The 25988-nt window shown below is 46.9% G+C and overlaps 1 protein-coding gene across 1 annotated transcript in view; it reads right to left on the minus strand.

Annotated features, from left to right (window-relative positions):
• The window catches only part of cux1a (cut-like homeobox 1a), a 436348-nt gene that overhangs the window by 235968 nt on the left and 174392 nt on the right, over nt 1–25988 (minus strand). Inside the window, exons 7-9 of the mRNA XM_085965092.1 lie at nt 18007–18130; nt 13150–13226; nt 6410–6476 (exon numbers count right to left, since the gene is read on the minus strand). Of these exons, the coding sequence (XP_085821218.1) occupies nt 6410–6476; nt 13150–13226; nt 18007–18130 (268 nt within the window). The remainder of the gene's footprint in view (nt 1–6409; nt 6477–13149; nt 13227–18006; nt 18131–25988) is intronic.

A 25988-nucleotide genomic window follows, 5' to 3' on the forward strand; every position in this document is an offset into this window, starting at 1 on the left:
GGCTAAAAAAAGTTCTCCTGGATGCATTTTACGAATTCTGCACCTTTTATACCCTTCACACTAATTTTATCCTAGTTAATATTGGGGTAGTTGAAATCTCCTACTATTACTGCCCTATAGTTTTTGCACTTCTCAGAAATTTGTCTACATATTTGTTCTTCTATCTCCCTCTCACTGTTTGGGGGTCTGTAGTACACTCCCAGCAGTGTGATCGCCCATTTTTTGTTTTTCAATTCGACCCATATTGCCTCGTTTGATGATCCCTCCAACATATCAGCCCTCCTCACAGCTGTAATAGTTTCTTTAATCAATACCGCGACCCCCCCCCTCCCTTTTTACCTCCCTCTCTATCCCGTCTGAAAATCCTGTAGCCAGGAATGTTGAGCTGCCATACCTGCCCCTCTTTCAGCCACGTCTGTGTAATAGCTATAATATCATAGTCCCAAGTATCTACCCGTGCCCTCAGCTCATCTGCCTTGTTCGCTATACTCCTTGCATTGAAGTATATACCATTTAGTACAGGCAAACCTCCTTGTTGACTACTTTCTAGCCCTTGATTCCTCTGTCCTTCCAATTTACTTTCTATGTTTTTGTTTTCCAATTCCAGTTTTTCTTCCCTCCCTATTGACTCTATACTTAGGTTCCCATCCCCCTGCCAAGCTAGTTTAAACCCTCCCCAACAGCACTAGCAAACCCTCCCACAAGGATATTGGTCCCGTTCCCGTTGAGGTGCAACCCGTCTGGCTTGTAGAGGTCCCACCTCCCCCAGAAATGGTTCCAATTCCTCAGGAATCTAAAGCCCTCCCCTCCTACACCATCTCTCCAGTCACGCATTCATCTGCTCTATCTTCTTATTTCTGCACTCACTAGCACGTGGCACTGGTAGTAATCTGGAGATTTTGTGCTGTTTGTTCTGTGACACAAGAGCTGAGTTTACCAATTGCAAATGATTCCAAATACACTGGAGAACAACTTTTCAATCAGGTAATGTTTACTTTTTAACTACCGTGACTGCTGAATTAAACTGCACAAGTTTTACTTCAGGGAAAGTCAGACGAGAGAGGGGCAGAAAACAACTGCAGTCCTTTCCGTTATTTATACTTAAAAAGGCAAATAAGGGATTTACTTTTCTCGGTGGAAAGCCTTTCCCCTTTCTTGTGTCCGGGAAACTGTATCACCATCGACAGACACGGATCCTCGGCTAAGCATCGGTCTACTGAGCCCGCCCCTGGTTTAGCTGCAGCTTCCTCTGCTCTTAGTTGAAAAAGTCCTCTTCATCTTCCATCTCTCTAAACCGGATGGGGAATTTCCAGGCGCACAGCGATGATGTGACGTGCCGTGCCGTGCCAAAATTTACAGAGCAAAGTAGACACATCCCCAAAATACATAACGTTACTGTCCCTACTGACGCGTATGCCAAGAAACAGTATAAGCTCCGTACAACCTCAGCACCAGCCCATTGTGAAACCTGGGACAAACACAAATTTGGGGCACAGCCTCAGCCTGTGTTTTCAATTCCCCTCTTTACCTGGTAAACATCAGCACCACTGTATCCCACTGCATACTTCTGCTGTGCTGTCAAACTCCAGCCACCCCACAACAGAGCTAGCAAACATCAGGTCCCTCATCGCAGTGCTACCAAAGCCAGGACTAGCTCCCAGTGCTATAATAGTCCAGGACTATCTCCCAGTGCCACCAAAGCCAGGACTATCTCCCAGTGCTAGCTCCCAGTGCTACCACAGTCCAGGACTATCTCCCAGTGCCACCACAGTCCAGGACTATCTCCCAGTGCTACCATAGTCCAGGACTATCTCCCAGTGCTACCATACTCCAGGACTATCTCCCAGTGCTACCATAGTCCAGGACTATCTCCCAGTGCTACCATAGTCCAGGACTATCTCCCAGTGCTACCATAGTCCAGGACTATCTCCCGGCGTTACCATAGTCCAGGACTATCTCCCAGTGCTACCACAGTCCAGGACTATCTCCCAGTGCCACCACAGTCCAGGACTATCTCCCAGTGCCACCACAGTCCAGGACTATCTCCCAGTACTACCATAGTCCAGGACTATCTCTCCCAGTGCTATGATAGTCCAGGACTATCTCCTAGTGCTATGATAGTCCAGGACTATCTCTCCCAGTGCTATGATAGTCCAGGACAATCTCCCAGTGCTACCACAGTCCAGGACTATATCCCAGTGCTACCACAGTCCAGGACTATCTCTCCCAGTGCTACCACAGTCCAGGACTATCTCTCCCAGTGCTACCACAGTCCAGGACTATCTCTCCCAGTGCTACCACAGTCCAGGACTATCTCTCCCAGTGCTACCACAGTCCAGGACTATCTCCCAGTGCTACCACAGTCCAGGACTATCTCCCAGTGCTACCACAGTCCAGGACTATCTCCCAGTGCTACCATAGTCCAGGACTATCTCCCAGTGCTACCACAGTTCAGGACTATCTCCCAGTGCTACCACAGTCCAGGACTATCTCCCAGTGCTACCACAGTTCAGGACTATCTCCCAGTGCTACCACAGTCCAGGACTATCTCTCCCACTGCTACCATAGATCAGGACTATCTCCCAGTGCTACCACAGTTCAGGATTATCTCCCAGTGCTACCATAGTCCAGGACTATCTCCCAGTGCTACCACAGTCCAGGACTATCTCTCCCACTGCTACCATAGATCAGGACTATCTCCCAGTGCTACCACAGTTCAGGACTATCTCCCAGTGCTACCACAGTCCAGGTATATCTCTCCCAGTGCTACCATAGTCCAGGACTATCTCCCAGTGCTACCACAGTCCAGGACTATCTCCCAGTGCTACCATAGTCCAGGACTATCTCTCCCACTGCTACCATAGATCAGGACTATCTCTCCCAGTGCTACCACAGTCCAGGTCTATCTCTCCCAGTGCTACCACAGTCCAGGACTATCTCTCCCGGTGTTACCATGGTCCAGGACTATCTCTCCCAGTGCTACCAAAGTCCAGGACTATCTCTCCCAGTGCTACCACAGTCCAGGACTATCTCTCCCAGTGCTACCACAGTCCAGGACTATCTACCAGTGCTACCACAGTCCAGGACTATCTCCCAGTGCTACCACAGTCCAGGACTATCTCTCCCAGTGCTGCCATAGTCCAGGACTATCTCCCAGTGCTACCATAGTCCAGGACTATCTCCCAGTGCTACCATAGTCCAGGACTATCTCTCCCAGTGCTACCACAGTCCAGGACTATCTCTCCCAGTGCTACCATAGTCCAGGACTATCTCTCCCAGTGCTACCATAGTCCAGGACTATCTCCCAGTGCTACCATAGTCCAGGACTATCTCCCAGTGCTACCATAGTCCAGGACTATCTCCCAGTGCTACCATAGTCCAGGACTATCTCTCCCAGTGCTACCATAGATCAGGACTATCTCTCCCAGTGCTACCATAGTCCAGGACTATCTCCCAGTGCTACCATAGTCCAGGACTATCTCTCCCAGTGCTACCATAGTCCAGGACTATCTCTCCCAGTGCTACCATAGTCCAGGACTATCTCTCCCAGTGCTACCATAGATCAGGACTATCTCTCCCAGTGCTACCATAGTCCAGGACTATCTCCCAGTGCTACCATAGTCCAGGACTATCTCTCCTAGTGTTACCACAGTCCAGGACTATCTCCCATTGCTATGATAGTCCAAGTCTATTCCCCAGTGCTACCAAAGCCCAGGTCATTCCCCCCAGTCCTACCAATGCCAGGTCTATCTCCCAGTGCAGCTATATCCTGCTCACCCTCCCCAGTAATGCTGAATATCAAAGATCTAACTTCAATTGATGCATCTTGCATTCATCTTGCTGTGTATTCTCAGCATTTAAAACAGTAAGGGATAAAAGTGAAATACCTAAGTAAAAGAATATAAAGAAAATTATGGCCACTCACAGAATAATGGATTTAGCCATGGAATTTGACCCTCAAAGCATCAGTGGAAATCCCAGAATACCACTCAATAAAAGGGGAGTTTGATTCACTCGGTCACTGTAAATCAGCAGCCTTAGTGTTATCCCCTAAATAGCATAAGCACACTTATTGTTTTAAAGCATATCCTCCGATTCAAGGCGAGCAAGGCTACAGCAGATCTGCTAGTAATGATAATAATCATGGCCACTGATTTATGCAAAAATACCACCAACAATCCTATTATATTATGTAGTATGAACTATTATTTAATCACCATAAATCAGATCATATATGATATGTTGCGCAGCACATCCTGACTCTCCATGAGCAATGCCGCGGGGGAGCCATTAGTAATATAGCGAAAAGATTAATAGCATGTGCCATCACACTTCTTGTCACACTGCTGTGTCACACTTAATCATAATCAACTCCATTAATTTACTTAATTTACAAATTTATGCTACAAATGTCTTGTAGTTGATCAAGCGATATACACATTTATTTCACCTCAAGCAAATTTCCTCTGGCTGATTTTGTCACATGCAAATATATTCATTGAGTTTAACTTATATATTAATTAATTAGAAGAGCAGAGGGCTAACCAAGCAAGGCCATTAAATCACTCCCAAAAAAATCCAATACTTTTCACACGCCATGTAACTAAAATTTGTAATGTCCAAAATAAAATTTTAAACTTCGTAAGAGCATGAAAAAAATTACATCGCTCTCAGAACATGATCAAACTTGCTTATAAAGTTGTCTTTTGTATGCTTGAGGAGCTGCCTTAATGTTTTTACATGAAGGCCTCAGCCTCTCTCAGAAGCCTGGTGTTGAAGTTTATATTTTGACCTCGAGCTCTCACTCTGCTGGCTTCAGGGAATTCTGCAGCCTGAGTGTGCATGCTATGCACAATCTCTCACCGTCTGTCAGTGAATTGTCTCAATGCTGTTTGTTCTGTGACACAAGAGCTGACTTTACCAATTGCAAATGATTCCAAATACACTGGAGAACAACTTATCAATCAGGTAATGTTTACTTTTTAACTACCGTGACTGCTGAATTAAACTGCACAAGTTTTACTTCAGAGAAAGTCAGACGAGAGAGGGGCTGAAAACAACTGCAGTCCTTTCCGTTATTTATACTTAAAAGGCAAATAAGGGATTTACTTTTCTCAGTGGAAAGCCTTTCCCTTTCTTCATTTTGATTTTATTGTAGTTAAGGATCAGTCGAATGAATCAAGCGCATAAGATTCTGAGATCAATTTTAGAAATTTTCCACATCGATAGCTCCCACCACCACTCCCAGACACAGATATCTCTTATCGGTACTTGAAAACCCCGAGACCTCCCTCCCTGTGTTCCAGGCCTCAGCACCAACCCGAATGCTCCCAACACGTGGGATCCCTCCACTACTACCAAATGCCATACACCACCCATTAAACCAACCCAAATATTCCACTTCCTGGACCCTAGGCTTCCTCCCCACTCTAAGCTTCCTCTCCACACTACTACCAAAGCTCACAGCCACCTGCAAGCACAGCTGCTGCTATAGCCCAGAAACATCTCCTGAGCACAACTGCGAAGCCCCATGTAGTTACCTCCAATCTGCTCCATGCATGCAGAGCTTTATAAAAGGTGAGAGACAAAATTAAATATACTGTATAGTTAAATGAACATATAATAATAATCAAAGCCATTCATTTGTTGTCTTCATGGAAAAACAAATCATGGAATTTCTTGCCCAAAACACTGATAAATATCCCATAATGTTATATAATTAAAGCAGAATTTGCTTCATTCAAAATCAGTGGGCCTGATAATACATAGCCTGGCATAACATCCCGTTTGTTATAAAGCAATGTATCCACCAACTCACTGCCAGAACTGCTGGTGCAGATCTAATACAACACAATAAAACAAGATACATCTGACACACATTTCCCGTCATCACAATAAAATGTATGTCACACTTCAAAAGAAGGGACCAAAAACACAGACTGTGCAGAGAAACTTTCCAAGAGCCAAAATATCGACAGTATCTTAACTGACTTTTCCAAACAGATTTTATAAAAGACAAAGCCAGGGTTTTGACTTGTAGATGGAATAGCAATCAAACTCTGAATAAACTCACCCAACGTTTGCTCAACAATTAAACTGAGAGGGACAAAACTTCATTTTAGTAGCAGAATAATGCATTACATTACGTAATGCTTCTGTCCTGTGTGTGTGTGAACCAACATTTCCTCTAAGCTGCGTGGCCATGTAGCTCTCTGCTGGTCCCGCGCAGCCCGGGACCCACTTTTCCAATGTTCAATTTCACGCATGTGAATGGGCCGTGCAGTCCCTTAAAGCACCCAAAAAAAATTAGGGGTAACAATGGTGTCAACCAGTTAAAAGTAGTAACTGGCAAGTTCTTTCATTTTAACACATTGCCCAGCTTTGCACCATTATAATTTTGGAAGCTTACTTGGCAGTTGATTCTTCATCATACTTTGTTTTCAAATCGAATAGCTCTGTCTGAGTTGATTCCAGGGCTGCAAAAGAAAAATACTTTCAAAAGGAGCCAATAGTGCAACAGTTTAGTGGAAATTTCCCAACAGATCTTGCAGTTAAATCTTACTAAATCTACAACTTTCCAGGTTGTTTAAAATCTCTTTTTTCAAGTATCCTGGTGCTATGAGGAATATTGTGGGACAGGTAGTTAGTGGAATTTAGGGAGAAGGCTGCGTAAAGCTGAAAGAGTAAGATTTGGGCCCAAATTAAAAGTATGATAACAAACCGACACAATTTACAAAACTTCAGGCCTAATTTGCGAATTATTTTTCTGTGGTTGATAACTGGCGAGGTAAACAATCAATCCGTCATACAGATCTTTCCATTCTAATGATTTCTCTGAGAAGTTTGGGGGGTATGTGAGATGGACAATAGAATGCTGTCTATTTTGGGAACCTAATGTCAATTGTTAAGTATAAGATGGTTAAAAACAGAATGAAGCTCCCTCTAATCTGTCCCGACAATGGCCCTATTGCACCAAGATATATTTTTTCCATTTCCCGCACCAATCATCCTATGCACGGTTTGAGCTTTGTACCATGGGCCCATATTCACTAGGAACTCGACTGACAATAGCAAACTTATTTCATACAGGAACTTTACAGACAGTACCCAGAGAAGACCATCATCTGAGCAGTCAAGGCTTGATTTGAATCCAGTTCCAGAAGTCAAATGCACCAACCAGCCCCCTATTCATAGTATTAAATCACAGCAAACATAATACAATTAGAACCCTTTTGAACATGGATACAGCTTTTAAAATCAAATCAACATATTTCTCCAATGCAGGATTACAGGAAAATTCTATTAACTAGGTCATCTGCACCGTCAGAGACTGATCCATTACCACAGAGAGCAAACAGGGGCAGAGCGTAGGCCTCGGGGGGGGGGAAGCTGTGCAATCACGGTGGGTGGGTGGGTGAGGCAGGGACGCTGGATCCAGGAGATAAGTGTCCATATGTTCTGCTAAACTGGAAATATAACTTAATGCCAATATCTGAAACACTGCCCTCTAACAAAAGGTTTTCACCTGAATCATTAACCTGCTCTGTATTTCGCGCATTTCCCATGCTTATTTCAGATTTCCAGCTTTCGCATTGCTTTCTTTTTATTTAGAATCATAGAGCACAAAAGTAGGCTATTTGGCCCATCGTGCCTGTGCCGGCTCTTTGAGAGAGTTAGTCCCACTCCCCTGCTCTTTTCCCCTTGGCCTGCAAATTTCTCCTTTTCAAGTATACATTCAATTCCCTTTTGCAAGTTATTATTGAATCTGCTTCCACCACCCATTTAGGCAGTGCATGTCAGATCATAACAACTCGCTGCATTAAAAAAATTCTCATCTCCCCCCTGGCTTTTGTGCCAATTATCTTCAATCTACCCCCTCTGGTGACTGACCCTCCAGTCAGTGGAACAGTTTCAAAACCCCTCATGATTTTGAATACCTCTATCAAATCTCCCCTTAACCTTCTCTGCTCCAAACAGAACAACCCCAGCTTCTCCAGTCTCTCCACCCCCTGGTACCATTCTAGTAAATCTCCTCTGCATCCTTCCTAAAGTGCGGTGCCCAGAATGGACACAATCCTCCAGCTGAGGCCTAACCAGTGTTTTATAAAGGTTTAGCAGAACTTCCTTGGTTTTATACTCTGCCTCTATTAATAAAGCCCAGGATCCCTAATTTTTTTTAAAACAGCTGCAGCAACTTGTCCTGCCACATTCAAAGGTGCATGTGAAAGATTCTAGCCCGATACAGCCTCGTTTCAAATAGGGAAAAATTGGTAATACCACAAATAACTGCCCCCTAACACACCTGCACCAGGATTAAAGCTGCGTTAGATTAAAAATGTTTTGTGCACAGGGTTTATTCTCGAATCGAAAAATGCTGTTCACCATCTTCCTGCAATGTTGTGAGGAACAAAATGAAACAGGAATTAAAAAGTGTACCGTACACTGTTTAAATATCCAGAAACTAAGGCCGGAATTTTAATCTGGAAGCGGGTTGGGAGCGACGGGGCTAGAAAGCGGTTGGGACACCCGGGAGAACGTTTAACATTTCGATGAACATTTCAAAGCTCTGTATCCCACCCGTAGCTGGCCAGAGAAGCATTGGGGGCGGGGGGAGGGAGCGCAGGCCTCGGGGCGGGGGGAGGGAGCGCAGGCCTCGGGGCGGGGGGAGGGAGCGCAGGCCTCGGGGCGGGGGGAGGGCGCAGGCCTCGGGGCGGGGGAGGGCGCAGGCCTCGGGGCGGGGGAGGGCGCAGGCCTCGGGGCGGGGGGAGGGCGCAGGCCTCGGGGCGGGGGGAGGGAGCGCAGGCCTCGGGGCGGGGGGAGGGCGCAGGCCTCGGGGCGGGGGGAGGGCGCAGGCCTCGGGGCGGGGGGAGGGAGCGCAGGCCTCGGGGCGGGGGGAGGGAGCGCAGGCCTCGGGGCGGGGGGAGGGAGCGCAGGCCTCGGGGCGGGGGGAGGGAGCGCAGGCCTCGGGGCGGGGGGAGGGAGCGCAGGCCTCGGGGCGGGGGGAGGGCGCGCAGGCCTCGGGGCGGGGGGAGGGCGCGCAGGCCTCGGGGCGGGGGAGGGCGCAGGCCTCGGGGCGGGGGAGGGCGCAGGCCTCGGGGCGGGGGAGGGCGCAGGCCTCGGGGCGGGGGAGGGCGCAGGCCTCGGGGCGGGGGAGGGCGCAGGCCTCGGGGCGGGGGAGGGCGCAGGCCTCGGGGCGGGGGAGGGCGCAGGCCTCGGGGCGGGGGAGGGCGCAGGCCTCGGGGCGGGGGAGGGCGCAGGCCTCGGGGCGGGGGAGGGCGCAGGCCTCGGGGCGGGGGAGGGCGCAGGCCTCGGGGCGGGGGAGGGCGCAGGCCTCGGGGCGGGGGAGGGCGCAGGCCTCGGGGCGGGGGAGGGCGCAGGCCTCGGGGCGGGGGAGGGCGCAGGCCTCGGGGCGGGGGAGGGCGCAGGCCTCGGGGCGGGGGAGGGCGCAGGCCTCGGGGCGGGGGAGGGCGCAGGCCTCGGGGCGGGGGAGGGCGCAGGCCTCGGGGCGGGGGAGGGCGCAGGCCTCGGGGCGGGGGAGGGCGCAGGCCTCGGGGCGGGGGAGGGCGCAGGCCTCGGGGCGGGGGAGGGCGCAGGCCTCGGGGCGGGGGAGGGCGCAGGCCTCGGGGCGGGGGAGGGCGCAGGCCTCGGGGCGGGGGAGGGCGCAGGCCTCGGGGCGGGGGAGGGCGCAGGCCTCGGGGCGGGGGAGGGCGCAGGCCTCGGGGCGGGGGAGGGCGCAGGCCTCGGGGCGGGGGAGGGCGCAGGCCTCGGGGCGGGGGAGGGCGCAGGCCTCGGGGCGGGGGAGGGCGCAGGCCTCGGGGCGGGGGAGGGCGCAGGCCTCGGGGCGGGGGAGGGCGCAGGCCTCGGGGCGGGGGAGGGCGCAGGCCTCGGGGCGGGGGAGGGCGCAGGCCTCGGGGCGGGGGAGGGCGCAGGCCTGGGGGAGGGCGCAGGCCTCGGGGCGGGCGCAGGCCTCGGGGCGGGCGCAGGCCTCGGGGCGGGCGCAGGCCTCGGGGCGGGGGAGGGCGCAGGCCTCGGGGCGGGGGAGGGCGCAGGCCTCGGGGCGGGGGAGGGCGCAGGCCTCGGGGCGGGGGAGGGCGCAGGCCTCGGGGCGGGGGAGGGCGCAGGCCTCGGGGCGGGGGGAGGGCGCAGGCCTCGGGGCGGGGGAGGGCGCAGGCCTCGGGGCGGGGGAGGGCGCAGGCCTCGGGGCGGGGGAGGGCGCAGGCCTCGGGGCGGGGGAGGGCGCAGGCCTCGGGGCGGGGGAGGGCGCAGGCCTCGGGGCGGGGGAGGGCGCAGGCCTCGGGGCGGGGGAGGGCGCAGGCCTAGGGGCGGGGGAAACTACGATGGTATGAGGCGCAAGTTGGCTCGGATGGATTGGGGAACGTTACTTAAAGGGTTGATGGTGGATAGGCAACGGCAAACATTTAAAGATCGCATGGATGAACTACAGAATTTGTTCATCCCTATCTGGCATAACAATAAAACAAAAAAGGTGACTCAACCGTGGCTAACAAGGGAAATTAGGGATAGCATAAGATCCAAGGAGAAGACATATAAATTGGCCAGAAAGAGCAGCAAACCAGAGGATTGGGAGCACGGGACAAAGGGATTAATTAAGAGGGGGAAAATAGAATATGAGAGTAAGCTTGCAGGGAACATAAAAACTGACTTTAAAAGCTTCTATAGATATGTGAAGAGAAAAAGATTGGTGAAGTCAAGCGTAGGTCCCTTGCAGTCAGAATCAGGGGAATTTATAATGGGGAACAAAGAAATGGCAGACCAATTAAATACATACTTTGGTTCTGTCTTCACAAAGGAGGACACAAATAACCTCCCAGAGATGTCGGGGAACATAGGGTCTACTGAGAGGGAGGAACTGAATGAAATCAGTATTTGTAGGAAAATGGTGTTAGGGAAATTGATGGGATTGAAGGCCGATAAATCCCCAGGGCCTGATAATCTACATCCTAGGGTACTTAAGGAAGTGGCCCTAGAAATAGTAGATGCATTGCTGATCATCTTCCAAAATTCTAGTCTCTGGAACAGTTCCCATGGATTGGAGGGTAGCTAATGTAACCCCACTATTTAAAAAAGGTGGTAGAGAGAAAACGGGGAACTCTAGGCCAGTAAGTCTGACATCGGTAGTGGGGAAAATGCTAGAGTCCATTATAAAAGATGTAATAGGTACAAAAGGTAAATCGTGCTTGACTAATCTACTCGAATCTTTTGAGGATGTAACTGGTAGAATAGATAAGAACCAGTGGATGTGGTGTATTTGGACTTTCAGAAGGCTTTCGATAAGGTCCCGCATAAGAGATTAGCGTGTAAAGTTAAAGCACATGGGATTGGGGGCAAGGTACTGACTTGGATAGAGAACTGGTTGGCAGACAGAAAGCAAAGAGTTGGAATAAACGGCTCTTTTTCCAAGTGGCAGGCAGTGATTGGTGGGGTACCACAGGAATCGGTGCTAGGACCCCAGCTATTCACAATATATTTTAATGATCTAGACGAGGGAACTAGATGTAATATCTCCAAGTTTGCAGACGACACAAAGCTGGGTGGGCGTGTGTGCTGTGAGGAGGATGCCAAGAAACTCCAGTATGATTTGGGCAGGTTGGGTGATTGGGCAGATGCATGGCAGATGCAGTATAATGTGGATAAATGCGAGGTTATCCCTTTGGTGGCAAAAACAGGAAGGCAGATTATTATCTGAACGGCAATAGATTGGGAAAAAGGGAAGTGCAACGAGACCTGGGTGTCCTTGTGCACCAGTCACTGAAGGTAAGCATGCAGGTGCAGCAGGCGGTTAAGTAGGCAAATGGTATGTTGGCCTTCATAGTGAGAGGATTCGAGTACAGGAGCAAGGATGTCTTGCTGCAGTTGTACAGGGCCTTGGTGAGACCACACCTTGAGTATTGTGTGCAGTTTTGGTCGCCTTATCTGAGGAAAAATGTTCTTGCCATGGAGGGAGTGCAGCGAAGATTCACCAGACTGATACCCGGGATGGCAGGAATGACGTACGAAGAGAGTTTGGGTCGATTAGGCTTATATTCGCTCGAGTTTAGAAGAATGAGAGGGGATCTCATTGAAACTTATAAAATTCTAACAGGACTAGACAGACTAGATGCAGGAAGGATGTTCCTGATGGCGGGGGAGTCCAGAACCAGGGGTCACAGTCTAAGGATAAGGGGTAAGCCATTTAGGACTGAGATGAGGAGGAATTTCTTCATCCAGAGAGTGATGAACCTGTGGAATTCTCTACCACACAAGGCAGTTGAGGCCAATTCATTAAATATATTCAAGAAGGAGTTAGATATATTTCTTAAGGCTAAAGGGATCAAGGGATATGGGGAGAAGGCAGGGACAGGGTACTGAATTTACTGAATTTGGATGATCAGCCATGATCTCATTAAATGGCGGAGCAGGCTCGAGGGGCTGAATGGCCTACTCCTGCTCCTATCTTCTATGTTTCTATGAATCGCCATGGGGCACACCAGCCTCATTATTATAATATATAAATGGGCCCGACCCGCCTCCTGAGAGCAGGTTGGCTGCCCACCCCACCCCATCTCTGATAAAGCCGGAAGTGGGCGGGTTAGAGGGAGGTTGGGGTCGGGATTCAGTTTTTTTTAACACTTTAGCCTCCCACCCAACCCACCCGTTTTTTGGGGTTAAACTTTCCCCCTAAGGGTTCACAGAGTATCACAGTGGCAGCAGGAACAATACACAGAGCACCAGAGACCCACGCTCACTCATTCTCACAGAGACATTTTGTGGTGGAGATTAATATCATTATTGTACAGCAGCAAATCCATAGCACGGCAAAAATGTGTAAACAAAGGGGTGTCATATCAAAAGTGATATGCAAAATAAAATGGCTTAGTGCAAGCTGGATACAGTTGTTGTTTTGTCCAGTTATATTTATCTTAATTTGCCAATTGTTAATCATTTCTACTCGAAGCTTTAGAAAAATAAACTTTATTAAATTTTTAGTTTTAAACTTTTACAGTTTGCATATATTTTATGTATTTATTTGAAAACATTTTAATCTACTCAATCAGTGAGAGATACATCAGTGTGCATATCTCCGAGAGCCACATTTAGCCGAGAGCCACATTTAGCCCTGAAGACACAGGATCAAAGTCATCTTCTTACCTGTCTGTAAAACCTGAACCTTGTGATCAGCCTCCTCAAATTTGGAGGCCAAAGATGTTTGAGTCTCCTGTAACTTCCTGCAAGATAAATTAAATATTAAAACAACCGTCATGTCACAGTCCATAATGAATGCAATTTCAGCAGCAAACCCGTCTTCTACACGAGAAGGATTATGGCTTCATCTAGGCCTTCCTACATGGTTATTTTGACTTTTTTCCTTTGGTCCTTCATATATTCAGATTTTTCAATTTGATAAACTGCTCCTTTTTGCTTTTTAACCCTTTTAACAATGACTGCAATTTAAATCTGTTATAGTTGGAATTATTTCCAGTTTCTTTAAAGTTCCTGTCATATCTCACTATTAAATACCTTCAGTACAAAAAACGTAGTTGGGCAAACCTTTTTCCACTTGTTTACAAGCACACAACACAATGACATAACCAGCAGTGAGAGACATCTGCACTTCATTCCAGCAGGTCACCATGACAAAGATAATGGCCCTGAATTGCGGTCGGAGGCGTCCCAGAAGAATACGCCTCCGAACCGAGTCCTAGGTCTGCAGGCATACGCCTGCATAAAGGCCCACGGATCCCAGGAGCGCACGTGGTTCGCAAGCGTCCCTGGGATCACGTGGGCCCGGTCAGCCAATCAAAAGGGGGGATTCCGATGATGCTTATGGGGATTCTATTTAGATACGGAATCCCCATAAGCATATTAGAAATCCCCAAATAAATAACACCACCTAAATAAAAATAAATGTTCCCATGTTCAAAATTAATTAAAAGACCCTTTAATTAAGCATTTAACATAAAAATTTATTTTTTGAAAAATAAACGTAAACATTTTAAAACAGGCCAAAATTTATCGAAACTAATTTAAAATGTATGTGTATGTTTTAATCATTTTTAATATTTTATTTTAACATTTATATTAACCCTTACGCTGGTAAAAGAAAGTCTTACACCGGCTTTTACCAGGCGTAAGGGTTTCGTGGGCATTCGCTGGGCAGTAGTTGGCCCAACTCTGCGCCAGCGAAAGTGTTTTTGCAGCGGACACGAAGGATCTGTCAATGCGAAACTTAACAGATCGCAAGCTCCGGGTTTCACGTATGCTGAAACCCGGAACTTGTGGGGTCCTTCTAAGGACTTACGACAGCATACGCCATCACTGGCCCCGCAAAATCCGGGCTCATGCATTGTTCTTACAACTCTTGTTCCTCCCCAATCAAAGTTTTGCTAACTTGCTGAAGACAATGCCTCTTCAAAATCTTTCAAAACGATTACTCCCGTATTGTAAAGATCACGAGACGATCACCTCCCAACTGCCAGTTTTGATTTTGCTCATTTACACAGAATTATTTCTGATTTGCAAAACAACTCCCTGACACAACAGAGGTGCCGAAGAACACATCTTCCACAGGACAGAAAATACTGCAACACACACCAGGTCCACTATTATCTGAAAAGAGAATGATTCTATTTTCAGGATATTCTTCTTCTTCTCCCCCTTCTTTTATTCATTTTGTGTTCCAATATTGCTAAGTTATATTGAAGTTAAAAATCCGTTTGTATTCTGCCACGTCAAGCACTGGTCAACACACAAAAGGCTTCCGTAGAGGGCCAAAGTTCTATGCTGCAATACTACCTCCTGCTCACAGGAGTCATGAGCTGTGATTCCTGCTGCAAAAAGCTTTGGCTGTAACAAAATACAAAAGCTACAGATGAAGACTCGCAGTGCGTGCAAATCCTTCTAGTTTTCACAGGCCTGCTAGTGTAACATTTGTATTTTCTATTGAAGAACTTGAAGCGCAGGTGTTCCGCAATACAGAGATGAAAGAGGCAAACATCAAATACTGTATAGCAGTTATTTACCACAGCAGATTTGAACAAGGACATCTACATACAATTGCAGGCAGGGCCAAAACTAAGATACGGCAATGTGTTGTCTGTGACTTTTTCTGGCGCGCTAGTTGCACCATTCTCAACTCAATCTACAACCTATTAATCTGGGCTATGGCGGCTCTGCAGCTGCAGTGCTGGCTGCGCTGTGGGCACGCTGCAGCTGCAGTGCTGGCTGCGGGCACGCTGCAGCTGCAGTGCTGGCTGCGCTGTGGGCACGCTGCAGCTGCAGTGCTGGCTGCGCTGTGGGCACGCTGCAGCTGCAGTGCTGGCTGCGCTGTGGGCACGCTGCAGCTGCAGTGCTGGCTGCGCTGTGGGCACTCTGCAGCTGCAGTGCTGGCTGCGCTGTGGGCACGCTGCAGCTGCAGTGCTGGCTGCGCTGTGGGCACTCTGCAGCTGCAGTGCTGGCTGCGCTGTGGGCACGCTGCAGCTGCAGTGCTGGCTGCGCTGTGGGCACGCTGCAGCTGCAGTGCTGGCTGCGCTGTGGGCACGCTGCAGCTGCAGTGCTGGCTGCGCTGTGGGCACGCTGCAGCTGCAGTGCTGGCTGCGCTGTGGGCACTCTGCAGCTGCAGTGCTGGCTGCGCTGTGGGCACGCTGCAGCTGCAGTGCTGGCTGCGCTGTGGGCACTCTGCAGCTGCAGTGCTGGCTGCGCTGTGGGCACGCTGCAGCTGCAGTGCTGGCTGCGCTGTGGGCACGCTGCAGCTGCAGTGCTGGCTGCGCTGTGGGCACGCTGCAGCTGCAGTGCTGGCTGCGCTGTGGGCACGCTGCAGCTGCAGTGCTGGCTGCGCTGTGGGCACTCTGCAGCTGCAGTGCTGGCTGCGCTGTGGGCACTCTGCAGCTGCAATGCTGGCTGCGCTGTGGGCACTCTGCAGCTGCAATGCTGGCTGCGCTGTGGGCACTCTGCAGCTGCAATGCTGGCTGCGCTGTGGGCACTCTGCAGCTGCAATGCTGGCTGCGCTGTGGGCACGCTGCAGCTGCAATGCTGGCTGTGCTGTGGGAATCTGCAGGTTCTGAAATGTAGCACAGGGCTGGTTCTACTGGTCTGACCAGGGCCATGTTAGCCAATAACTTCTCCTTAATGGGAATTTCTGCTGAGATGACACCTAGAGGCATGACAGGGAATGGTTGTGACTGGGAATGGTGATGCCCAGCTGTTGACATGAAAGAAACGCTATGAGATGTTTACCAATCTTTAAAATGGATCGCACAACACACGTCTTTTAACTTAGATGTTTGTTGTGCAGCTATAGACTTTATTTTATTCATTCTTGCCAGGTAAAGCAAATCAACCCTGTAATCCTCAATACTGTGGGAACTAGATACACAAACAGCCTAAAACATGACTCACTCTGAACAATTAATGACACTGTTCAATTGCAGTGCCAGTGAGCAAAATAGCTCGATAAAAACTATAAGATAAATTAAATTCAACAATGGCCCAGATTTTGCGGTGGTAATGACGGTGAAACTGTCAGCGTCGCCATCATTACTCCTCTGAAAGTGACAGCAACTTCCGGAGTCAGCGCATGCGTAGATAATCGCGGAAATCCAGAAGCTGCTGTCAGTGATTCTCCGATTCTCCACAGGTTGCACTGTGGAACTCCCCGGAACCAGATGGACAGAATTCTAGCTGTCGGGAGTAGCAGGGGACCACGAATATCTCGTTAATGTTTAATAATGTCGCTCTGGGGGAGTAGTCTGAAATCCATGCTGATTTTCTCCCTCTGCCTTTGGACAGGCATCTCACCTACACTCAGCGCTGCACCTTCTCACCAAGACTGGTGTCAATAGCTGGTGATGGTCGAGTGCTCAAGCACTAATGTCAACCAAGGAATTGAAATGTGGCCTCCCAGTCCAGAGCCCTCGCCCTCACACAATGTACCACTGAACTACTCTTTAATACAATATTTTTACAGGAAATAAATAATTCTCTCTTCACTTTCAAAAAAAAAAAAATCAACAACCTCTTTGATAAGTGACATCAAAACCAGGGTGAGACCACACCTTGAGTATTGTGTGCAGTTTTGGTCGCCTTATCTGAGGAAGGATGTTCTTGCCATGGAGGGAGTGCAGCGAAGATTCACCAGACTGATACCTGGGATGGCAGGAATGACGTATGAGGAGGGATTGGGTCGACTGGGCTTATACTCGCTGGAGTTTAGAAGAATGAGAGGGGATCTCATTGAAACTTATAAAATTCTAACAGGACTAGACAGACTAGATGCAGGAAGGATGTTCCCGATGGCGGGGGAGTCCAGAACCAGGGGTCACAGTCTAAAGATAAGGGGCAAGCCATTTAGGACAGAGATGAGGAGGAACTTCTTCACCCAGAGAGTGGTGAACCTGTGGAATTCATTAAATATATTCAAGGAGTTAGATATATTTCTTAAAGCTAAAGGGATCAAGGGATATGGGGAGAAGGCAGGGACAGGGTACCGAGTTTGGATGATCAGCCACGATCTCATTGAATGGCGGAGCAGGTTCGAGGGGCCAAATGGCCTCCTCCTGCTCCTGTCTTCTATATTTCTATATATTTCTATGTAGAAAAGGAATACAAAATGTAGAGTGTTGGAAGTAAGTTGTGTTAAAAGTCTGGGAGCTGTAGTAGTCTGACGGCATTCTCCATTGAGGGGCTCATCTGACAACTGAGCAGCCTAGAATCAAGTCCCAGCAAATACTTCTCCGAACCAGCGCCGCAGCTGTCACATCCACTGCTGCCATGCGATATCAGTTTTTAACCACAGTGGGAGAGCGACATTCTGCACATATCACTGAGTAGAAACAGACCCTCCCACAGCCAGTCAACAGCAGCAATAATACTAGAATAATGGAGGAAATAGCTTTGTAATCTGATGAGTCCGTCAACCAGGAAGCTGTTGTGGATTTTCCTGCTTCCAACACAATGAACAAAACAATATACAGCATAAAAAAAGAAACATAAAAAGATGTATCAACTCACCTTTCTTTTTCTGTGAAGTCATTCTGTAATTTCTGTTCTTTCTCAAGTGCGAGGATTTCTGCTCTGCTGCTCAAGGTCTGCTCATACTCTTTGATTTTTTCTTTAAGTGCCTTTATTGTAACCTCTGCAGGAACAAGAAGAAGTGTTTACATAGCTATTGTGCAGTTCTACACGAGGAGGTTTCCTGTACTCTGAACACTAGCTGTGATTTAAACTGTAACTTTTCAATCCTGACATATAATCAATTGATACTAGTCCCTTTGGAGAGCCATTACTCCTTAAATGTTAAATTGAACTTCAAATGTTTAGGTTGAGAAGGATCAATGGGTTTTGCTTTAGAGGATACTCTAGGTTCACTGAAATGACTCAAAAAATCAATGTCAAAATATAATATCACTTTATTGACTAGACTCAAATTAGCTTCTGTTCACCAAAGACCACAAAAGTCACTTGGAATTTTAGGACAAGGAAGCCATGGTCAATTCATCTTTTTCAAAAACACCAACTTTCTCCCCTCCCCTTCTCCTGAATCCTTGCTGTGATATGTACTCACGTGACAGGCACATCTGCTACCTTGCTCAAGTAGCTTTAATTCACCTGTGAGGGCTGGCAGGGTATCAGGGGGCATCACATCCTGCGCACATTTACTACCAGCATCTGGATGTATTTCCCCTCCCTAACCCAGCAGCAAGGACGCCAATTACATTGTTTCACATCAGCTAACCCAGCACCTTCCTGGGCTGTATGATTTAGTTACTGACTGGACACATTCACTGAGCCATCAGGTGAGCTTTCCTTCATCCTTCATCAAATTTTCCCAATAAAGAAAGCTGCATAAAAGAGGAATGTAAATTGGTGCACATTTAATCTATGTGTATTTTGAACAACAGCAGCTATGAAAGAACATTCAACGCATCAAAATTTTCTAGCATTATAAAATGATTTCCTGCTTCATCACAGGATATCCTGGCTTAGGAAGTCTAGTTTTAGTATAATCCTTTTAAAGGCAAACCATCAGAATACTATGCCACTGACAGTCTCAATTCATTTGATAAAAGTAGAATAACCTTTTCTTCCGGTACATTGTTGACTGTATCTGTGCCAGCTACCTTGATTACACTTCCTCCCAGCCTACTTCCTGTAAGGACTCTATTCCATTCTCCCAGTTTCTCCGTCTCCGTCGCATCTGTTCTGACGATGCTACCTTCCATACCAGTGCTTCAGATATGCCTTTCCTTTTTCCTCAACCGAGGTTGCCACTCCGCCGTGGTTGACGGGGCCCTCGACCGTGTCCGTCCCATTTCCCACGCTTAAGCTCTCACCCCTACCCTTCCCTCCCAGAACATCAATAGGGGCTGCCCTTGTCCTCACTTTCCACCCCACCAGCATCCACGTTGAAAGTATTATCCTCCGCCACCACCAAACACATCTTCCCCTCGCCTCCCCTTTCAGCATTCCGATCCGAAGGGACCGTTCCCACCACGACACCCTTGGTCCACTCTTCCATTACCTCCAATACCCCCTCCCCTTCGCCTGGCACCTTCCCATGCAAGCGCAGGAGATGCAACACCTGCCCTTTTACCTTCTCCCTTCCCACTGTTCAGGGCCCCAAACACTCCTGCCAGGTGAAACAGTGATTTATTTGTACTTCTTTCAATTTAGTATACTGTATTCGCTGCTGTCTCCTCTACATTGGGGAGACCAAACGCAGATTGGGTGGCCGCGTTGCGGAACACCTCCGTTCAGTCCGCATGACCCTGAGCTTCCGGTCGCTTGCTATTTTAATTCTCAGCCCCACTCCCACTCTGAACCCTCTATCCTTGGCATCTACACTGTTCTGATGAAGCTCAACGTAAGCTCGAGGAACAGCACCTCATCTTTCGATTAGGCACTTTACAGCCTTCCGGACTCAACATCGAGTTCAACAATTTCAGACCATAACCTCCGCTCCCATTTTTTCAGATGGCGTGATGCTGATGACTCTGTTGTTCATATAATCACGCCTGCCTGCCTTTTACACTATCACAGACCTTCCCTTTTATTCTTGCCCCCTCCCCAGCCTCTGTACTTACTTAAAACCTGTTACATCTCTAACTTTTTCCAGTTCTGACACAAGGTCATCGACCTGAAAAGTTAGCTCTGATTCTCTCTCCACAGATGCTGCCTGGCCTGCTGAGCATTTCCAGCATTTCCAGTTTATATTTCAGATTTCCAGCATCCGCAGTATTTTGCCTTTGTAGAATAACAGCTCTTGTTTGGTAAAGACTTCTGAAAACCAAAATAATTAAAAGCACAGCTGGCCCAAATATTCCAACAGGTTTCTTGAGAAGTTCAGTGCTCATTTTTAAAAAATACATTAACAGGAAGAAAAATGAACTAATCTGACGATCATAATTTGGATTAAAATGTACAGATTCATTAAGACATATTTAAGAGAAGTTATGGATTTTGAATCAAAGGAGCATTTCACAATGAAAAGTTCAAGTTATAAGTACACAATTATTCTCGATTATCAGCAAATAATGGAGGCATGTAAAAAAAGTACGGTAATAATCATGGGTGATTTTAATCTCCATATTGATTGGACAAATCAAATTGGCCATAGTAGCCTGGAGGAGGAGTTCATAGAGTGCATCCAGGATGTTTTCCTAGAACAGTATGTAATGGAACCAACCAGGGAGCAGGCTATCTTGGATCTGGTACTATGAAATGAGACAGAATTAATAAATTATCTCATAGTAAAAGATCCTCTAGGAAAGAGTGATCATAGCATGGTTGAATTTCACATTCAGTTGGAGGGTGAGAAAGTTGTATCTCAAACCAGTGTCCTGATCTTAAACAAAGGCAATTATAATGGCATGAGGGCAGAACTGGCTAAAGTGGACTGGAAAAACAAATTGAAGGGTAAGACAGTTGAAATGCAGTGGCGGACATTTAAGGAGATATTTCATAACTCTCAACAAAAATATATTCCAGTGAGAAAGAAAGATTTTACGAGAAGGGAGCACCATCCGTGGCTAACTAAGGAAGTAAAGGATGGTATCAAATTGAAAACAAAGGCATACAATGTTGCCAAGATTGGTGGGAGGCCAGAGGATTGGGAAATTTTTAAAAACCAGCAAAGGATGACTAAAAAAATAAAGAGAGAGAAGATGAATTATGAGAGTAAGCTGGCAAGAAACATTAAAACAGATAGTAAGAGCTTCTACAGGTATATAAAAAGGAAGAGGGTAGCTAAAGTAAATGTTGGTCCCTTAGAGGATGAGACTGGGGAATTAATAATGGGGAACGGGGAAATGGCAGAGACTCTGAACAAATATTTTGTATCTGTCTTCACGGTAGAAAACACTAACAACATCCCAATAATGGATAATCAAGGGGCCACAGGGAGTGGGGAACTAAAGACAATCACTATCACTAAAGAAATAGTACTCGGTAAAATAGTGGGACTAAAAGACAAGTCCCCTGGACCAGATGGCCTGCATCCCAGGGTCTTAAAAGAAGTGGCTGCAGAGATAGTGGATGCATTGGTTGCAATATACCAAAATTCCCTGGACTCTGGAGAGGTCCCAGCAGATTGGAAAACTGTAAATGTAACACCCCTATTTAAGAAAGGAGGGTGACAGAAAGCAGGAAGCTATAGACCAGTTAGCCTAACATCTGTCATTGGGAAAATGTTGAAGTCCTTCATTAAGGAAGCAGTAGCAGGGCATTTAGAAAAACATACTGCAGTCAAACAGATTCAGCATGGTTTTAGGAAAGGGAAATCATGTTTAACAAATTAGCTGGAGTTCTTTGAGGACGTAACAAGCAGGGTGGACAAGGGTGAGACAGTGGACGTGGTGTATTTGGATTTCCAGAAGGCATTCGATAAGGTGCCACATAAAAGGTTACTGCATAAGATAAGAGCTCACGGGAGTTGGGGGTAATATATTAGCATGGATAGAGAATTGGCTAACTAACCGAAAGTAGAGAGTCGGAATAAATGGGTCATTTTCTGGTTGGCAAACGGTAACTAGTGGGGTGCCACAAGGATCAGTGCTGGGGCCTCAACTATTTACAATCTACATTAATGACTTGGATGAAGGGATCGAGTGTAATGCAGCCAAGTTTGCGGATGATACAAAGATGGGTGGGGAGGCAAGTTGTGCAGAGGACTCAAAGAGATATAGACAGGCTAGGTGAGTGGGCAAACATTTGGCAGATGGAGTATAATGTGGGAAAGCGTGAGGTTATCCACTTTGGCAGGAAAAATAAAAAAGCAAATTATTATTTAACTGGAGAGAGATTACAAAATGCTACAGTTCAGAGGGACCTGGGGGTCCTTGTGCATGAAACACAAAAAGTTAGCATGCAGGTACAGCAACTAATCAAAAAGGCAAATGGAATGTTGGCCTTTATTTCAAAGGGGTTGGAGTATAAAAGCAGGGAAGTCCTGCTACAACTGTATAAGGTATTGGTGAGACCACACCTGGAGTACTGCGTACAGTTTTGGTCTTCTTATTTAAGGAAGGATATACTTGCATTGGAGGCAGTTCACGATTCACTAGGTTAATTCCAGAGATGAGGGGTTTGACTTATGAGGAAAGGTTGAGCAGGCTGGACCTATACTCATTGGAATTTAGAAGAATGAGAGGTGATCTTATTGAAACGTATGATACTGAGAGGGCTCATCAGCCATGATCTCATTAAATGGTGGAACAGGCTTGAGGGGCCGAATGGCCTACTCCTGCTGCTATCTTCTATGACAGGGTAGATGCAGAGAGGATGTTTCCCCTCATGGAGAAATCTAGAACTCGAGGGCACAGTCTCAGAATAAAGGGTCGCCTTTTTAGAACTGAGATGAGGAGGAATTTCTTCTCTCAGAGGGTCGTAAATTTGTGGAAAGAATCTGCCCCAGAGAGCTGTGGAGGCTGGGTCATTAAATACATTTAAGGTGGAGATAGACAGATTTTTGCAAGATAAGGGAGTGAAGGGTTATGGGAGCGGGCTGGGAAGTGGCTTTGAGCCCAAGATCAGCCATGATCTTATTGAATGGCGGAGCAGGCTCGAGGGGCCAAGTGGCCTATTCCTGCTCCTATTTCTTACGTTATGTTCTTATCAAGATGAACCTGAAGCAGGGTTCTACATGTCTCAAGATTTCACAATTCACCAACTTAACTGAAAACGTTCTCATTCTGCACAGGTACTTCGTATCAATAGCTGTATCAGAAGTTAACTGTAGCAGGGCTGTCTGAATGTATGAGCTCCAACTACACCTATATCGACAAGTCAATCTACAAAACCTCATTAAAAGTCAGAAAGGTAAGCTTATACCAGGTATGATTTATACTAATAGAGATATCCTTAAATGACCTTCAGTATTTACAACAGTAAATTATTTTTGTAGAATACAATCTTAGAATGTTACTGCACATAAACAGACCATTTGGTACATGAAATCTGTGCCAGTTTTTCTCCACAAGAGCCACTTAATCTAATCACACTTTCATACTCACTCCCTTATCCTGTAATAGTTCACTTTATTATTCAACTATCTAATTCTTTTTCAAAAGTACTTAATGACTACTCTTCAACAATGGTTTGTGGCAGAGATTTCTACATTTTAATCACCCTCTGTGTAAAGACACATTTTCTAATCTTTTTAATTGATTGATTTTGTGATTATCTTACATTTGTCCCATCTTGTTACCGTCTCATCCATTAGTGGAAACAATTACCATATCACAACACTTCACAATCTTGAAGAACTCTATCAAGTAGTTCTCAGCTCCAATGAAAAAAGTCCTAAATTCTCAAGTCTCTCTCCGTAACTATAACCTCTCACCTCGGTAACATCCCACTGAATCGACACTGCACTTTTGCCATTGCTTTCACGGCCTTCCTACAATAGGGTACAAAAGTACCCATACGCCACTACAGCCTAACTAAGGTCTTGTAAAAACCCATCATTACCTCCTTGCTTTTGTACTCCAAACCTCAAGATAAAACCAATCATTCTATGTGTGTATCTATGCAAACTGCCACTTTTAGTGACCTGTGTATCTGCAGATCAAGGTCCCTCTGCTCCTCTACTCCATTTATGATCTTGCTGTTTTAAGTAGTACCTCCATCCCCTATTCTTACTTCCAAAATATCCTACCTTACACGTCTGTACACCGAGTTGTATCTGCCATCCATCTGCCAATCCTACTAAATTATTTATGACTTTGTTCAGTCTTTCACAACCTTCATCACAATTTAACATACTCCCAAATTTGGTGCCATGGGCAAATTTTGACATTGTTCCCTTAATTCTAAAGTCCAGATCATTTATGTATATCGTAAACAAGAGCAGCACCAGCACAGGCCCCTGTGAAGTACCACTCATGTCTTTCCAGTCTGAGAAATTTCCCTGCACCCCACTCTTTGCTTTCTACCTTCCAGCAGAGGGTATGGTCGGCTCGTGGTTATGGCACGGGTTCACCATTAGGAAATTGTGAAATTGAATTTAGCAAGTCTGGTATTTGTGGGCTGGTACCAGAAAAATAAATGACCATAAGAACTGCTGGATTATCGTTAAAGACCCAACTGGTATAACAATCTTCTTCAGGGAAGGGTACCTGCCACCTCCAACTGGTCTGGCCTACACGTGACAGGGACAATCCATCCTCCAATCCACTGGAGCAATTTTCTTGTCCACAAATTGTGGGAAATTACTTCCGTAGCTTCTCTCTGGATCTTCGACCTCTGGATCTTGCCCACCAAACATCGGAGCAAGATCTTTAGTTCCAGGCAACATCTGTGGAGAGAGACTCTGTTTCTCTCTCCACAGATGTTGCCTGGCCTGCGGCGTTTTTCCAGCGTCTTCTGTTGCTATTTCGGATTTCCAGCATCCGCAGTATTTTGCTATCGTCTTTAGTTCCATCGCTCTTTGAACCTCCCCCAACTGCTCTGCACCCACCTCGAGTGGATCTACAATCGGGACATTCACCTTCTCTGTGAAACTGAGGTCAAGTAATCATTTAGTATCTCTGCCATTCCCTCATTCTCTATTAAGCTTGCCCCCTTCATCTCTTCGTGGCCCTACCCTGACTGTCCCCTCACTACCAAGGAGCCTGTAGATTGCCTTTTTATTGCATTTTATGTTTTTCTTTTGCTCATTTTCTCTCATACTCCCTCAGCCTTTTTTGTAGTTTCTTATATTCTTTATCATTTGTCCTGGTTTTCATTTTATCATCGACCTTGTTAGCAGTAAATGCTTCTTCTGTAATTTTGAATTGAATCTAATCTCCATATTCATCCCCAGCCATGGAACCCCAGCCTTCATACTGTCCCTTTTCTTTCCTGGAATATATTTCATTTGTGCTCTTTTGATGACCTGTATAAATATTCTCCATCGCTAACCTATTTGCTAATTTTCCCCTACATTTAATCTGGGCAGGGCCGTTTCGCATCTTGCTGTAATTTGTTCTTTTCCAGTCAAACCTGACCTCGACTTACTTTTCTTTTCTATTGTCACTTTTTCCCAGATGTTCCTCCATCTTAGGTTATCTTACTTGCTCTACCTCATCCAAAGATGTGCGGGTTAGGTTGACCCTTAGTGTTAGGGGGATTAAATACGTGGGGTTACAGGGATAGGGTGGGATATGTGTTGGTGTAGGGGTTACGGGGATCGGGTGGGATATGTGTCAGTGCAGGCTCGATGGGCCGAAATGGCCTCTATCTGCACTGTGGGGTTTCTGTGATTACCCAGAGTCAGGTCAAGTAGCGCTTTCTTCCTTGTAAGACTAGCAAGAAAATAGTCTTGAACGCACTGGAAAACTGCCCTTTCTCATTTTCCTTAACTCCACCTTATTTTTGGAAAATTAAAATATCCTGCAATTATAATTCTTATTAATGCACGGCTCCACAATTTGTCTATAAATGTTATCCTCCCTTTCTTTTCCGTTGTTCAGTGGTCTATAATATACTCCCTCTAATCTGACCAATCCCTTGCTACT

The sequence above is a fragment of the Somniosus microcephalus genome, chromosome 22, assembly GCF_052327205.1.
Source record: "Somniosus microcephalus isolate GS21.2 chromosome 22, FLI_Smic_1.0, whole genome shotgun sequence".
NCBI lineage: Eukaryota > Metazoa > Chordata > Chondrichthyes > Squaliformes > Somniosidae > Somniosus > Somniosus microcephalus.